General features: G+C 47.0%; 1 protein-coding gene across 1 annotated transcript in view; it reads right to left on the bottom strand.

The window, feature by feature from the left end:
• The window catches only part of LOC125452118 (desmoglein-2-like), a 91,438-nt gene that overhangs the window by 55,862 nt on the left and 17,314 nt on the right, over nt 1-18,262 (bottom strand). The window contains exons 2-4 of the mRNA XM_048530137.2: nt 4,929-5,034; nt 3,518-3,723; nt 2,400-2,534 (exon numbers count right to left, since the gene is read on the bottom strand). Coding sequence (XP_048386094.1) covers nt 2,400-2,534; nt 3,518-3,723; nt 4,929-5,034 — 447 coding nt within the window. The remainder of the gene's footprint in view (nt 1-2,399; nt 2,535-3,517; nt 3,724-4,928; nt 5,035-18,262) is intronic.

Consider the following 18,262-nt stretch of genomic DNA (forward strand, 5'->3'; position numbering starts at 1 on the left):
AATGTTTATCTCCTGTATGCAAATTTACAATATTCCAAAAGCATTGTCAGAACATATTTGACAGCTAAGGAGTGTCAAATTCCTCCATCAAAAATTTCCAAACAAAAACCCCTGCTATCTCTCTGATCCTCTAATTGCATCAGCTAATTTATGCAGAGTCTACTCATCCATTATTGCACTGAGGGGATCTGATTGGATGATGTAGAAGGATCGAAGGACTGAAAGGCCGCACCTAATTCCTACGTTTCTCCGAACATAGGACAAAAACAATAGTGCCCTGTGGGGACACCACAGTCTACTTCCCTTCAGACTGAAAAATAACTATCCACTGTTCCTCTCTGTCTTCTGTCTCACGGCCAGAAAATCGTTTCGGAAGGTGAATTTCTGAGGTGGGGTGGGTATAAGAAAGAGGGAGACTAGATTCAAGGGAAGGGGCAGATGTGACTTTAGGAGGGACTATTTTTCTGTGTTTTTGAAGCTCAGGTAGCAATGACAAGACAGTATTTAACAATCATCACGGACTGTCAGTGATGTGATCCAAAGACCTGAGCCTGACCACTTCAGGATAGCGCCATCCTTTCCTCCTTCTGCCTGCCTTTCACCTTTTTTCTTTTTCTTTCCTTTCTTCATCTTTGAGGCGAGACTGGAGTTGGTGGGGCAGCAGCTGCAGGGTCATTGGCATGGATCAGGCTTCTGGGAGCGGCAGCTGTAGGCCCAGACCCTGGGCTGTTGACGGTGACAGTACACAGTATGGTGGATCCAGGTGATGGTAGGCCCAGAGCCTAGGGTCTTGATGGTGGTGGTGCCCACAGCAGTGACTCCAGGCAGTGGTAGGCCTGGAGCCAAGACTCTTGATGGTGGTAATGTCAGAATGGTAACTCTAGTCAGTGGCAGGCCCGGAGCCAGGATGCTTGGTTGTGGTGGCACCCGGAGCAGGGTTCCTCAGCGTCATTGTTGCTGTCCCCTGAGTAGGAACTCCTTGAGGCCTGGAACACCTTGCAGAAACCCTGGAGCCATGCTTGAGACCCAACTTGATCAGAAGGTGAGAGATAATGGGAACTGCAGATGCTGGAGAATTCCAAGATAATAAAATGTGAGGCTGGATGAACACAGCAGGCCCAGCAGCATCTCAGGAGCACAAAAGCTGATGTTTCGGGCCTAGACCCTTCATCGGGTCTAGGCCCGAAACGTCAGCTTTTGTGCTCCTGAAATGCTGCTTGGCCTGCTGTGTTCATCCAGCCTCACATTTTATTATCTTGATCAGAAGGTGAACTGATTTTAAGTAACAACCGAAAGAACTGAGGACGCTGTAAATCAGGAACAAAAACAGAAATTGCTGGAAAAGCTCGGCAGGTCTGGCAGTATCTGTGCAGAGGAAAACAGAGTTAACATTTCCACTCTGGCATCCGTTCCGCAGAGCAGGACCTGAAACATTAACTCAACTTTTCTTCACAGATGCTGCCGGACGTGCTGAGCCTTTCCATCAACTTCTGTTTCTGTTCTTGATTTAAAGCATCCACAGTTCTTTTGGTTTTCATTCAGAAGTTCAGTGCCATCACGACTCTTCAGACGCTGAAGCAGTCCATGTCCAAATGCAGAAAGACATGGACCATATCCAGGTTTGGCTGATGACTAGCAAGTAACACTCACGCCACACAAATGCCAGGCAGTCCCCAACTCTAATAGGAGGCAACTAGCCAATGCTTTTTGAATGGCTTTACTGTCATTGAATCCTCAACCATCAACACCTTGAGTTACCATTGACCCGAAACTGAAGAGGACTGTCATTTAATTAATGCGGCTACAAGAGCAGGACAAAGATTAGGAATACTGATGTGAGTGACTCACTTCCACTTCCAAGTCAGGAGTGTGATGGAATACTCCCCACTTGCCTGGATGAGTGCAGCCCCAACAACACTCAAGAAGCTCAACACCATCCAGGACAAAGCAGCCGCTTGATTGGCACCACATCCACAAACATCCCACTCCCTCCACCACCGACGCTCGGTAGCAGCAGTGTGTACCATTTACAAGATGCACTGCAGAAACTCACCAAAGATCCTCAGACAGCCCCTTCCAAACCCACAACCACTTCCATCTAGAAGGACAAGGGCAGAAGATACATGGGAAGACCACCCACTTCAAATTCCCCTCCAATCCACTTGCCATCCAGATTTGAAAATGTATCGCCGTTCCTTCACTGTCGCGAGTCAAAATCCAGGAATTCCCTCCCTAAGGGCATTGTGAGTCAACCTAGAGCACACGGACTGTAGCAGTTCAAGAAGGCAGCTCACCCCCACCTTCTCAAGGGGCAACTAGGGATGGGCACTAAGTGCAGGTTTGGCCACTGTTGCCCACATCCTATGAGTGAATAGAAAAAAACAATCAGGTTTGCTTACAACAGCAATGGGGTTAAGGTGCTTCGGAGGCTCATGTTCACGGACATCCAGTGGTGGAATGACCCATTCTCTCTTTTGCCGTCTGGAGCTTCTTTTCTTTGGAAAATGGATAACTTTAAGGGCCCTCTCTACAAGCTGTGAAAACAAGTTGAAAATAGCTGTAACTTTTTAAAAATTCAAGCTCATGAAAAGATGCAAACCGTCTGGATAATCATAGCAACAGATTCAAAAGTTGCATCATTTTTAACTCCCAAAAAGGTCATGCCACTTTCCCAGCACAGCCAAAACAGACGAAGAGATCTGGGAGCTGTCGTGCCTGTTGGTGTATTATTTCTCCAGCATTGATTGTAGGCCTAGAGGAACATGAATGTGTTCTTCTGTTGGCCAGCTAACTAGGCTAAACCTGGCGTGCTCTGCTTAGATTCCCATTATCTTTAGAACACCAAAACAACCCCCACTCTGCTCCACCAGTCTCAGCCCACGCTCTGCTTCAGTCCTCACACAATGTTTCATTAGGTCCCATCTAACAGAACCACAGAAAAGATATGGCACAGTAACAAGCCATTGTGGATATGCTTCATTCTCACCCCCAGCAAACCCATGACCTCCCTTCACCATCCCTCTCACAATGTTCTCTCCCTCACTCTGGCCACAGATAGAGTTTCCCTTTTGGGAACCCCTACCTGTCTTGTTGGCATTCTACCCTTGTTTAGCCAATGCCCCTTCACCCACAATCTAACCCCATTCAACCTCTCCTCTTCACCATTGAGATCCCCCTTTTGCCCCGGCACCTTCCTTTACAAAACAGCCCACTATGAAACTGATGCCCAACCTCCTCCAATGACCTCTCTTTCCATTGCACGTGCTCTCTCAACTCATTTCCCAACCAATCCTTGATCTCCAATTTGAGGGACGTTGGTTATCCCTTCTGACTGTGGTACAGACCCTTGCTCAGCAAACAGCCTCACTCTCTGGTGGGAAGTAGAATAAATAAATTCCAATAAATGCCATCCATTAATCTCACAGCACATGCACCTCTCCATATTCCTTGACCAAAAGCGGTTTCCTTCCCTTCCTCTCACTTGACTATATAATCTGAGCGTAGAGCACCATCTCACCTCAGTATTTTTCAAAGGGCTGAGCTGAATGTCCACTCTCCAAGTTTCACAAGTTTCCAAGTCATCTGCCAAAACACTGAACTTAAGTTTCGAACCGATGGTTAGGGTCCGAGATGCATGTACAACTCCCACAGTATCCACTTCAAACCTGCTGTCGCTGGTTCTGAACTGGACATTATTCTCCAAGGCACAGTCACGGAATTGCACTGCATTGTGGGCAAAAAAATAAGATCTGGAGTTAGACACTTGAAGGAGAGAAGCAAGACATTGCAGATGGTGGAAATCCGAAAGAGAAACTGAAAATAGTAGCAATACTCAGCAGGTCAGGTAGGTTCTGTGGAGAAAGAGAGAGAGAGAGGGAGGCAGTATTGGGAGTGAATAGAGACTGAAGAGAGGATGTTGAGAGGAATGGGAGGCTTGAGTTCGAAGGAAAGGCTGGATAGGCTGGGACTCTTTTTTTTACTGGAGGGTTTCAGAGGTTACCTTAGAGAGGTTTCTAAAACTCATGAGATGTCTAGATTGGGTTAATGCCAGGTATCTTTTCCCTAGTGTGGGGGATTTTAAGAGTGGGGGGAGGCACACTTTTAAGGCGAGAGCAGAGACAGTTAAAAAAGACATAAGGAGCAATGTTGTTTACATAGTTGGTGGCTTGTGTGTGGAATGAACTTCCTGAAGGAGTGAGGGACATGGACGCAGTTACAATGTTTAAAAAATCCTTGGATAAATACATGAATAGGAAAGGTTAGGAAGGATATGAGCCAGGAGCAGGTAGTGGGATTAGTTTGGTTTGGGATCATCTTTGGCGTGGACTAGTTGGACCAAAGGGTCTGTTTCTGCTCTGTATGATGCTGTGGCTCTATGAGAGGGACAGCATATATATATAATATAAGAGAGAGAGAGAGATTCACCAGCATTTGTTTCACATTTTCAACATCCATAGCATTTTGCCTTTATTGCTATGGGTCTGGAGTCACAAGTAGACAGACCAGGTAATGATTTCCTTCCCGAAAGGGTGTATGGGACTGCTGTGTTGATGATATCAGATGGATTTTTCTCTTTTACAAAATCAACATTTTGTAATTAGGCAAGCATTTTTAAAAAATTTAAAAAGTTATTGGACGCAAATTTCTCACTCATCAGGACACATTCGCAAGAATGCCAAATCTTAACACGAACTTTACTGAATGAGATGTGGGTGCTGACCGGTTAGCAAGTGGGCACTGATTAATGTAGGTGTGGTCAAGGAGAATATACAAGGGAACTGCTTGAAGTTTTTTTATCCGAATTCACACCAAGGATACAGATCTCTCCAAATAAGGCTTCAAACAACTTTAAGGGTAGATGATATTGCTAACACTGAAAGAGAAGGAATGGTAAAATGAATTGCAAGTCAAGTATAGCTGGCACTCACCTTCAACTATCATGTCCCCTTCAGAAACACATGGATCAACCACTGCCTCAATTTTACGTTTGGAAAATCCTCTTTTGCAAAAACATTGCCCAACTTCACAATAGTTCTAGGAAAGAAATGACATTTGTAAGAGCTTTTTTTGCTTTATAAGGTATCATTTAGTAAATAGAAGTGTTTGGATCTATCACTCTTCTTTGCTTAATCTTTTGAACACTAGACTTAACATCCAGATATAAATATTTTTTAAATCAAGAGGTGTTGACACTTAATTCTCTGATGATTTTATTCTGATACAGCCTTCTCTATATCTTATTGTACATAAAATGAAATTTGCAACATATAAATAAATCGAGATTTCAAATTACACCTTTCAATGACCTTGCCCCCATTATGTTTGTCAATGATCACACAATGTTCAGCACCATTTGTGACTCCTCAGATACTGAAGCAGTCTGTGTTCAAATGAAACAAGATCTGGGCAATATCCAGGCTTGACTGACAAGTGGCAAGTAACATTCATGCCACACAAATGCCAGGCAATGGCCAACTCTAACAAGAACATAGAACAATATAGCCCAGAGCAGGTCCTTTGGCCCTCGATGTTGCGCTGACCTATGAACGAATCTAAGCCCCTCCCCCTACACTATTCCATCACCATCCATATGCTTATCCAAGGACTGTTTAAATGCCTCTAATGTGGCTGAGTTAACTACATTGGCAGGCATGGCATTCCACGCCCTTACCACTCTCTGAGTAAAGAACCTGCCTCTGGCATCTGCCTTAAATCGACCACTCCTCAATTTGTAGTCATGCTCCCTCGTACAAGACAGAATCAACCCATTGGATCTTGACATTCAATAGCATTCCCATCACTGAATCCCCCAAAATCAGCATCCAGAAACTGAATTAAATCCAGCCATGTAAGTACTGTGGCTGTAAACACAGCACAGAGATTGGGAATTCTGCAACATATAACTCACTTTTTGATCCCCAAAGCTAACCCATTATTCTCGATCCAAACATCTCTGTGGCTAGACTTATTCCACACAGATGACCAATGTTAGAGAAAGTGGCTCATCATTAGCATCGCAAGGGTAACAGGGCTCTGCACTGTCAGAGGGTCAGTGCTGAAGGAGTGCTGCACTGTCGGAGGGTCAGTGCTGAAGGAGTGCTGCACTGTCGGAGGGTCAGTGCTGAAGGAGTGCTGCACTGTCGGAGGGTCAGTGCTGACGGGGCGTCGCACTGTCGGAGGGTCAGTGCTGAAGGAGTGCTGCACTGTTGGATTTTCAGTGCTGAGGGACTGCTGCACTGTCAGAGGGCCAGTGCTGAGGGAGCACCGCACTGCTGGAGGGTAGGCGCTGAAAGAGTGCTGCACTGTCAGAGGGTCAGTGCCAAGGAAGGGCCGCACTGTCGGAGGGTCAGTGCTGAGGGAGCAGTGCACTGTCGTAGGATCAGTGCTGAGGGAGCACCGCACTGCTGGAGGGTAGGCGCTGAAAGAGTGCTGCACTGTCAGAGGGTCAGTGCCAAGGGAGGGCCGCACTGTCGGAGGATCAGTGCTGAGGGAGCAGTGCACTGTCGGAGGATCAGTGCTGAGGGAGCACTGCACTGTTGGACGGTCAGTGATGAGGATGCATGGGACTTCTGTGATGATATGTCAACAGGAACTAAGCTTCAAAAATATTTAATTTTTCGTAAAGTGCTCCGGAACATTCTGGTAGTCAGTTGCAAGATAGAAGGCAAGCTTAAGTAAGAAACTCCAAAAAGGCTTAAAGAAAGTAAAAGGAAATGGTCTATCTAGAGAAAAAATAGGAAGGAAACTAATGGAGCTAGAGGTGGCAAAGTCCCCTGGACCTGATGAGATGCATTCGGGGGTATTAAAGGAAGTTGGGTTAGAGTTAAGGTTAGAGTTAGAATTAAAGAATTAGTGCTAGTGTAGAGTTAGTGTAAGGAAGGATTGGATTCAGTGATAGAGGAGAAATCAGATTGTGGAAAAGTCTCCAAGGATTGAAAAACTACCAAATGAACATAGTTCCTTAAAAAAAGGAAGGTAACAGACAACAGGTTAATGGGGGCCATTCAGCTTAACATTTGTAATTAGGAAATTGTTACTGCCTTTATAAAGGATGCACACACAACATAATTAAACAGAGTCAGCGTAGCTTCATGAGGGCAGGTTCATGTCTGATAGATTTTTTAGGGGGAGTTTATAATGGGGAACAAAGAAAGAGTCGACAAACTAAGTTCATTCTTTGCATCTGTCTTCACAAAAACAGTATGAATAATTTGCCAGATATGATGGGGAACATAGTGAGTGGGAGGAACTATACCAAATCCATATTAGTAGAGAAATTATGTTAGAGAAATTGACGGGATTAAGGCAGATAAATCACCAGGGTCTCATTATTTATATCCCAGAGTGCCTAAGGTCGTGGTCCAAGAAATATAGATATAATGCTGGTCTTCTCCCAAGATTCTTTAGCTTCTGGCACAGTCCTCACAGATTGAAGTCACACTTGGAGTATTGTGTGCAGTTCCTCCTTATCTGAGGAACGATATTCGCGAGGGAGTGCAGATTGAGTGCAGCGAAGATTTACCACCTGGGATGGCAGGACTGAGCGTATGAGGACAGATTGAGTCAGCTAGGGTTGTATTTGCTAGAGCTGCGATGGGAAGAGTAGAAACCTACAAAATTCTAACAGAACTAGACAAGTTAGATCCTGATGACGGGGGGAGTCCAGAAGCAGGGTTTGTAGTTTAAGGATAAGAGGTAAACCTTTCAGGACTGAGATAAGGAGAAGTGTCTACACCCAGAGAGTGGTGAACCTGTGGGATTCATTGTCACAGAAAGTAGCTGAGGCCAAGACATGATGTGTTCTCAAGAAAGAGTTAGACAAATTTCCTAGTCAGAACAGTGAGTGTCTTGGAAAGGGACTTGCAGGGGGTGGTGTTCCCAAGTATTTTCTGCCCTTGTCCTTCTTGATGGAAGTGGATTTGGAAGATGCTGAGTTAGGAGCTCTCATGAATTTCTGCCATGCATAGTGTAGATGGTGCACACTGCTGCTACCAAGTTTTGGAGGTGGAAGGAGTGGATGTGGTGCCAACCAAGATGGCTGCTTTGTTACAGAGCCATACAGAGTGGAAACAGACCCTACGGTCCAAATCATCCGTGCTGATCAAGAGTGTTGTTGGAGCTGCACCCATCCAGGCTAGTGGGGAGTATTCCATCACACTCCTGACTTGTGCCTTGTAGATGGTGGGCAGGCTTTGGGGAGACAGCAGGTGGGTACTCACTGCAGGATGCATCGTCTAAGACTCGCTCTTGCAACTGTTGTGTTTATGTGGCCAGTCCAATTCAGTCTCTCGTCAATGACAAACCCCAGGGTGTTGATAGTGGGGTTGAAGGAGAGAATGCAGTGAGGAAATGTATTGTTACACACTTAGCCAGGAAAATATAGGAGCTGGATATTATTTAAATGCAAAAAGATTGCAGGAAGCAATAACATAGAGGGATTTGGAAGTCCATGAATCACAAAAATGTAGCATTCAGTTTTAGCAGATCAGAGGGAAGGCAAAAGGAATGTTGGCTTTTAATTCAATGGGAGTACAAAACTAGGGAGATTTTGCTAATATAATAAAATGTGAAGCTGGATGAACACAGCAGGCCCAGCAGCATCTCAGGAGCACAAAAGCTGACGTTTTGGGCCTAGACCCTTCATCAGAGAGGGGGATGGGGTGAGGGTTCTGGAATAAATAGGGAGAGAGGGGGAGGCAGACCGAAGATGGAGAGAAAAGAAGATAGGTGGAGAGGAGAGTATAGGTGGGGAGGTAGGGAGGGGTTAGGTCAGTCCAGGGAAGACGGACAGGTCAAGGAGGTGGGATGAGGTTAGTAGGTAGGAGATGGAGGTGTGGCTTGGGGTGGGAGGAAGGGATGGGTGACAGGAAGAACAGGTTAGGGAGGCAGAGACAGGTTGGACTGGTTTTGAGATGCAGTGGGTGGAGGGGAAGAGCTGGGCTGGTTGTGTGGTGCAGTCGGGGGAGGGGACGAACTGGGCTAGTTTTGGGATGCGGTGGGGGAAGGGGAGATTTTGAAGCTGGTGAAGTCCACATTGATACCATATGGCTGCAGGGTTCCCAGGCGGAATATGAGTTGCTGTTCCTGCAACCTTCGGGTGGCATCATTGTGGCACTGCAGGAGGCCCATGAAGGACATGTCATCTAAAGAATGGGAGGGGGAGTGGAAATGGTTCGCGACTGGGAGGTGCAGTTGTTTGTTGCGAACCGGAGATTTTGCTGTTCAGATCATAATACTGTGGTTAGCTGTGAGCCCCTTACTTAATGAACAATATTGTGCATTGGAGCAAGTCCAGAGGAGGTTCACTTGGTTGATCCTGGATATGGAGGGATTGTCTTATGAGGAAGGGTTTAGGAGGTTGGGTCTGTGCTCATTGGAGTTTAGAAGAATGAGAGGGGACCTTATTGAAACATACAAGATTCTTAGGGGCCATGGCAGGGTAGATAATGGAAAGGTTGTTTCCCCTTGTGGGAGAACTAGGGCCAGAGGGAATAATTGTAAATTTCTGATGAAGATAAGAAGGAATTTCTACTCTGAGAAAGTGGTAAATCTGTGGGATTCTTTACCACGGAGGACTGTCGAGGCTGGGTCAAGAAGCATATTCAGGGCTGAGATAGACAGATTTTTAATCAGGAAGGGGAATCGAAGGTTATGGTGATAGGGCAGGGTGATCAGCCATGGTCTCATTGAATGGCAGAATAGAATTGATTGGCTGAATGGCTTGCTTCTGCTGCGGCTTGGTCTTATGGTTTTGTAAAAGGTGTTTCACTATCTCAGAGCTTCCTGAAGGGCTTTACAACCCATTAAATACTTGATCTAGAGTCATCGCTATAATATACCTGCCAACTGATGTATATCAAGTTCCCACAGTTGGACTCTGATTAGTGATCGAATACAGCCACATCTGGTAGGACGCTGAAGGGACCGTGTACTCTTTCCCAGAGAGTGGTGCCTTGGGATCTTTTAGGTCAGGCTTGAATATATCGAACATCTCACTGGAAAGCTGGCTGCTCCAACAATCTCAGCACACTCTCAGTATTTGGGCCCATGGCCTCTGAGGGTTACTACCTGAGTATTCTTCAGCACAGGTATTAGCAAGGATTGCAGAACTAGCGGGGAAGTAATATAACAAGCCGTTTCTAGACCTGTCCTTCAGGATTGAGGTTTTACAAAGAAGAACAATTTCTGACACAAACATGTGTGCTGACTTAAACAATATCTTTACAAAAAGATAACAAAATGTGGAGCTGGATGAACACAGCAGGCCAAGCAGCATCTTAGGAGCACAAAAGCTGATGTTTCGGGCCCAGACCCTTCATCAGAAAAGGGGGAGGGGGAGTGGGTTTTGAAATAAATAGGGAGAGAGGGGGAGGCGGATTGAAGATGGATAGAGGAGAAGATAGGTGGAGAGGAGACAGACAGGTCAAAGAGGCGGGAATGGAGCCAGTAGAGGTGAGTGTAGGTAGGGAGTTAGGGAGGAGATAGGGCAGTCCAGGGAGGGCGGATAGGTCAAGAGGGTGGGATGAGGTTAGTAGGTAGGAAATGGGGGTGCGGCTTGAGTTGGGAGGAGAGGATAGGTGAGAGGAAGAACAGGTTAGGGAGGCAGATCGGGTTTGGCTGGTTTTGGGATGTGGTGGGGAGAGGGGAGATTTTGAAAGTTGTGAAATCTACATTGATACCATTGGGCTGCAGGGTTCCCAAGCGGAATATGAGTTGCTGTTCCTGCAACCTTCAGGTGGCATCATTATGGCACTGCAGGAGGCCCAGGATGGACATGTCGTCTGAGCAATGCAAGGCAGTTGAAGTGGTTCGCGACCGGGAGGTGCAGCTGTTTAGTGCGAATTGAGCGGAGGTGTTCTGCAAATTGGTCCCCAAGCCCTCGCTTGGTTTCTCCGATATAGAGGAGCCCACAACAGGTACAGCGGATGCAGTATACCACATTGGCAGATGTGCAGGTAAAACATCTGCTTGATGTGGAAAGTCTTCTTGCGGCCTGGGATGGGCTTGATGGAGGTGGTCTGGAGGCAGGTGTAGCACTTCCTGCGGTTGCAGGGGAAAGTGCCGGATGTGGTGGGGTTGGAGGGGAGCGTGGAGTGGACAAGGGAGTCATGGACAGAGTGGCCCCTCCAGAAAGCAGACAAGGGTGGAGAGGGAAAAATGTCTTGGGTGGTGGGGTCAGATTGCAGATGGTGGAAGTGTCGGAGGACGATGCGTTGTGTCCGGAGGTTGGTGGGGTGGTATGTGAGGACTAGGGGGATTCTCTTTTGGTTGTTATTGCAGGGACAGGGTGTGAGGGATGAGTTGCGGGAAATGCGGGAGACACGGTCGAGTGCATTCTCGGCCACTGAGGGGGGGAGGACTTTGCGGTCTCCTGCATTTCCCGCAACTCATCCTTCACACCCCTCTCTCCCTATTTATTTCAGAACCCTCTTCCCCTTCCCCATTTCTGATGAAGGGTCTAGGCCCGAAACGTCAGCTTTCCTGCTCCTAAGGTGCTGCTTGCCCTGCTGTGTTCATCCAGCTCCACACTTTGTTGTCTCAGATTCTCCAGCATCTGCAGTTCCTATTATCTCTGATACAATTTTAATCCCTTTACAACGAGCCGTCTCTGAATGATTGAATCTGACAGCGATTTAGCAGAATATTGGCTAATCTAAGAACACGATGCGCCACCCTATCAGGTTCCTCTGTGGATGCCAGAATAAACATGCAAGCTGTGCCGTTTCTGCCACAATGCAATGGCGCAATGCATTGGCGGTTATTATGTTTCCAAGCCTGTGTCAGCTCTTTCTTTGAGTCACCCACCCAGTCTCACTTAGTTTATCCTTCACCCCACCCCCAGCTCAGCCCAGCTGTATTCATCTCATTCTTGTCTGAAAATTGTTATGCAATCTATAAAATTGGCAGATCAATTAAATGCACGTTTCGGTTCTACCTTCAGAAAAGATGACACAACTTTTTTTTCCCCCAATGATAATGGGAAACATAGGCTTTAGTCAGAGGGAGAAAGCCAAACTTTTCTTTTGCCGTCTTCACGTCCTTGCTCATTTCTTTGGACAAGAGAACTCTCCCTGCCCCAAGGACCCTTTGCCCAACTCCAACACTCTCCCTCCACCTGGAGCCTTCCCTCCAGCCTTATACCTGCACTCGATCTTTTCATTGAGAACTGTCGACGTGACATCAGTCGTCTCAATTTCACTGCCCCTCTCAACAAGTCCAACCTATCTCCCTCCGAAGTGACTGCACTCCGTGCACTCAGATCTAACCCTGACTTTGTCATCAAGCCTGCCGATAAGGGTGGTGCTATTGTTGTCTGGCACACTGACCTTGACCTTGCAGAGGCTGAGCGCCAGCTCTCAGATACCTCCTCTACCTTCCCCGGACCATGACCCCACTATGACACATCAGGCCATTGTATCCACTATGGTTATGGATCTCATTTCATCCGGTGATCTCCCCCCATCCACTTCCAAGCTAATAGTCCCCAAACCCCTCACAGCTTGTTTCTACCTCCTGCCAAAAGTCCACAAACAGGACTGTCCAGGCAGACTCATTGCTTCAGCCTGCTCATGCCCCACGGAACTCATCTCTTCCTACTTTGACTCAGTCTTCCCCCCGGTCCAATCCCTATCCACATACATCCATGATTCATCTGACGCCTTACACCGGTTTCAAAACTTCCAGTTTACCGGCTCCAGCCAACTCCTCTTTACCCTGGATGTGCGATCCCTTTACACATCCATTCCCCACGAGGAGGGCCCTAAGGCTCTACGCTTCTTCCTGGAGCAAAGACCTGAACCATCCCCACCCACCCACCACCCTCCTCCGCTTGGCCGAGTTTGTCCTCACCCTCAACAACTTCTCTTTCAACTCCTCTCATTTTCTTCACTTAAGAGGGGTTGCCATGGGTACCCGCACGGGCCCTAGTTATGCCTGTTTGTTCGTGGGGTACGTGGAACATTCATGCGAATGGCAGAGCAGAGTCAATACGCCAAATGGCCTAATTCTGCTCCTTATGATCTTATAGATCTGTTACCCTGGCATCAGTAGTGGGCAAACTGCTGGAGTCCATGATCAATCATTTAACAGCAGGACACTTGGAAAACAGTGACAGGATGGGACAGAGACAGCATGCATTTACACAAGAAAAATCACACGACAAATCTACTAACATTTTGAGGATGTAACTAATAGAGTTAATAAATGGCAGCCAGTCAATGTGATTTTTTTGGATCTTCAGAAAGGTCCTACATAAGAGATTAGCATGTAAATTCAAGTGCATGGGATTGGAGGTAGTATACTGGCATGCGTAGAGGACTGGTTGGCAGGATGGCAGGTAGTGAGTAGAGGGGTACTGCAGGGATCAGGGTGCTTGGGCTCCAGCTATTCACAACATATGCATAAATGATTTAGATGAGAGAACTAAATGCAATATCTCCAAGTTAGCAGATGACACAAAGCTGGGTGGGAGGGTAAGCTGTGAAGGGGATGCAGAGATGCGCCCATGTGATTTGGGCAGGCCGAGTAACTGGGCAAATATAGTACAGTGTGGATAAATGAGAAGTTATCTACTGTGGATTCTTGATTGGTGATAGACTGGGAAAGGGGGTGGTGTAATGAGACCTGGGTATCCTTGTACAACAGTCACTGGAAAGCAGGAGCAAGAACAAAGTTGCCGGAAAAGCTCAGCAGGTCTGGCAGCATCTGTGAAGTAAAAAACAGAGTTAACGTTTCAGGTCCGGTGACCCTTCCTCAGAACCGGAACCGAAACGTTAACTCTGATTTCTTTCCTTCACAGATGCTGCCAGACCTGCTGAGCTTTTCCAGCAACTTTGTTTTTGCTCCTGGTTTACAGCATCCGCAGTTCTTTTGGGATTTATCAGACTGATTCCTGGGATTGCCGGACTGAATTGTGAAGAGGGACTGGATTGATTTGGGCTACATTCACTAGAGTTTAGAAGGATGAAGGCAGGATCTCGCAGAAACTTATAAAATTCTGACAGGGTTAGACGGGTTAAACACAGGAAGGGTGTTCCTGATAACTAGGGGAGTCCAGAACAAGGAGTCACAGTCTAAGGTCTAAGCCATTCAGGATGGAGATGGGGAGAGAGAGTGGAATTCTCTATCACAGAAAGAGGTTGAGATTTAAACATTGAATGTTTTCGATAAGTAGTAGGAACTGCAGATGCTGGAGAATCCGAGATAACAAGGTGTAGAGCTGGATGAACACAGCAGACCAAGCAGCATCAGAGGAGCAGGAAAGGTGACGTTTCGGGCCTAGACCCTTCTTCAGCAAGGTCCGAAATGTCAGCTTTCCTGCTCCTCCGATGCTGCTTGGCCCGCTGTGTTCATCCAGCTCTACACCTTGTTATCTCTGTTTTAAAGAAGGTGCTTTTCTTTCACTCTTTGATCTCAAAGAAATCAAAGAACAGAATGTTATATAAACGGAGAAAAAGTGCAGAACGCTGAAACTCAAAGGGACTTGGAGAGAAAACACTGTGTGGAGCTGGAGGAGCACAGCGGGCCAGGCAGCATCAGAGGAGCAGGAAATTTGACGTTGTGAATGAAACACAGAAAGCTAGCGCACAGGGGCAGCAGGGAATCAGGAAGATGAATGGAATAGGGCCCCTTATTTCAAGGGACTTAGACTATAGGACAAGGTTAGTCTTACTGCAACTGTATAAGGTGCTGATGAGACCACGTCTGGAATACTGTGAGCAGTTCTGGTACCCTTATTTATGACAAAAAATTATTTTATTGGAGGCAGTTCACTAGGATGATCCCTGGGATGGAAGGAATGTGTTATGAGCAAAGGCTAAACAGCTTAGAACTCTACTCCATCGAGTTTAGAAGAATGAGGGTGGTATCTTTGAAGCATACTGGAATCCTAAGGGGATTGAGAGGATAAATGTTGAGAGGATATTTCCCTTCATGAGAGTGTCTAGGTTCAGGGCACAGTGTCAGAATTAAGGGGTGTCAATTTAAGACCAAAATGAGGAGGAATTTCTTCTCTCAGAGGGTTCTGAGTCTTTGGAACTCCTTTCCCCAGAGAGCTGTGGGATTACAGTCCTTTTGTATATTTAAGGCTGAGATCGATAGATTCTTGATCAGTTGGGGAAAAGGCAGGAAAGTGGATGTGAGGAATGTTGGATCATCCACAATCCTGTAGAATGGTGGAGCAGGCTTGAGGGTGCGAATGGCCTACTCCTGTGCCTGTTTCATACGATCTTACTGGCTTATGGGGTAAAAGCAGGAAGTGGGTACTGAGAGATCGCAAGAACTGCCGATGCTAGAGTCAGACATAACACAGCGTGGACCTCTTTGAGACGAAGGGAACTGACCCACAATGTCAGCTTTCCTGCTCCTCTGATGCTGCCTGGCCTGCTGTGTTCCTCCAGCTCCACGCTGTGCTGTCTCTAAGCAGGCACTGAGTTGGATGACCGGCCAAGATCATACAGAATGGTCTACTCCTGCTCTCGCTTTCTCGAATTCTCTGTTTTCTTTGGTTTTTCCCAGAAGTACTTCTAGATTATGACTCACTGACTGAGGCAACTCATGATCTAACCTTTATTCTTTTGCTGATCCATGTCATTAGTCTTTCTTGGAAATAAATTTTGCTGATATCGCTGCTTACTGGGATATCATGCTGGAAATTGAGCCCCATTATTCCTGAGTCATCCCAAGTATTAAAGGTGTCATCAAATGTACTCGGTTCCCAATTTACCTGTCTTTCAGATTCAGGTTGATAGAAAGCATAGACCACATTGTGCACTGAACAAACTCATCAGCTTCATCCTTAGATAATGGGAACTGCAGATGCTGGAGAATTCAAAATAACAAAGTGTGAAGCTGGATGAACACAGCAGGCCAAGCAGCATCCCAGGAGCACAAAAGCTGACGTTTCGGGCCTAGACCCTTCTTCAGAGAGGGGGGATGGGGAGAGGGTTCTGGAATAAATAGGGAGAGAGGGGGAGGCGGACTGAAGATGGAGAGAAAAGAAGATAGGTAGAGAGGAGAGTATAGGTAGAGAGGTAGGGAGGGGATAGGTCAGTCCAGGGAAGGCGGACAGGTCAAGGAGGTGGGATGACGTTAGTAGGTAGGAAATGGAGGCGTGGCTTGTGGTGGGAGGAAGGGATGGGTGAGAGGAAGAACAGGTTCGGGAGGCGGTGACAGGCTGGGCTGGTTTTGGGATGCAGTGGGGGAAGGGAACGAGCTGGGCTGGTTTTGGGATGCAGTAGGGGAAGGGGAGATTTTGAAGCTTGTGAAGTCCACATTGATACCATTGGGCTGCAGGGTTCCCAAGTGGAATATGAGTTGCTGTTCCTGCAACCTTTGGGTGGCATCATTGTGGCACTGCAGGAGGCTCATGATGAACATGTCGTCTAAAGAGTGGGAGAGGGAGTTAAAATGGTTCGCGACTGGAAGGTGCAGTTGTTTATTGCGAACCGAGCGGAGGTGTTCTGCAAAGCGGTCCCCAAGCCTCCGTTTGGTTTCCCCAATGTAGAGGAAGCCGCACCGGGTACAATGGATACAATATACCACATTGGCAGCTGTGCAGGTGGACATCTGCTTAATATGGAAAGTCATCTTGGGGCCTGGGATGGGGGTGAGGGAGGAGGTTTGGGGGCAGGTGTATCATCCTTAACTACCTTCACTGTCCAGTTTGTCATGCAGACACACACAACAGCCATGGGGACCAGATATGCCAACATTTTCATGCACAGGGTCGAACAAGATTTCATTGCTGCACCAGATACCTTGACATTTTCTTCCTTTCGACTCATGCTGAGGAATCACTGAAACAACTACATAGTGATATCAACAAGTTTCCTCCCACCACCAGACTTAAATCAGTCTCAGTCTTGGACACACACATCTCCATCAGGGACAGACACCTCAAAACCTCACTCTACCACAAGCCTACAGATACCCTCACAATGCTGCACTTCTCTAGCTTCCACCTTAAGCATATTAGAACAGCCATTCCCCATGGTCGAGCCCTACACATACAGGATCCGTTCAGATGAGGACAAATGAGATGAACACCCTCATGAGAACAGGATATGATGCTCAACTCATCAATTGCCAGTTCAGATGTGCCATGGTGAAAAACTGTAATGATCCCCTCAGCACACAGACCCAGAATATATCCGATAGGCACATTCATCATCCAGTACTTCCTGGGAGGGGAGAAACTACGCCATGTTCTTCACAGCATTCAACACATTATCGATGACGATGAACACCTCACCAAGATCTTCCCCATGCCTCCACTTCTCATCTTCAAACAACCACCAAACCTTAAACAGACCATTGTTCGCAGCAAACTGCCCAGCCTTCAGGACAACATCGACCACAACACCACACAACCCTGTCATGGTAACCTCTGCAAGACATGTCAGATCATCAAGATGGACACTACCATCACATGTGGGAACACCACCCACCAGGTACACGGCAGATACTCATGTGACTCGGCCAACGTTGTCTACCTCATACGCTGCAGGCAAGGATGCCCCGGGGCATGGTATATCGGTGAGACCACGCAGACGCTTTGATAATGGATAAACGGACCCAGTGCAGCAATAGCCAGACAGGGGTGTCCCCTCCCAGTGGGGAAACACCTCAGGGGTCAAGGACATTCAGCCTCGGGTCTTCGGGTGAACATCGTCCAAGGTGGCCTTTGGGACACACAACGACGCAGTGTCGCCGAGCAGAGGCTGAGAGCCAAGTTCGGTCCCCATGAGGACGGCCTCAACCGGGATCTTGGGGTCATGCTACATGTGACATCACCACACTGTACACTTGCACACACTCTCGCACACGCACACACTCCCACTTCACACACACACACATGAATGCTCGCACGCGCGCACGCACACACACACGCTCTCTCTCACACTCACATGCACACACACATACACACAGACACACACACACAGACACACACACACACACACACACACACACACACACACACACACACACACACACACAACTCTATGGGGTGAATTTGTACTTGCAGATACTTTCTATTTTATTCAAAAAGCACACAATTTATAGGTAGTCAGTCAATATAGCGTTTTATAAATGTCTACTTTAGAAATAAAACCAGTCTGAATCCAAACCAGGTCACAGATCCTAAACAAAGCCTAACATGCATAGTCTGACCTAAACTGTCACCTCTTGTTTACACTGATAAAACTTCTAGTTCTCTCAGGACCATGATTTGAAAGGAATTCAGTGACTTACATGTGCATAT

This window comes from Stegostoma tigrinum, chromosome 5 (genome assembly GCF_030684315.1).
Source record: "Stegostoma tigrinum isolate sSteTig4 chromosome 5, sSteTig4.hap1, whole genome shotgun sequence".
NCBI lineage: Eukaryota > Metazoa > Chordata > Chondrichthyes > Orectolobiformes > Stegostomatidae > Stegostoma > Stegostoma tigrinum.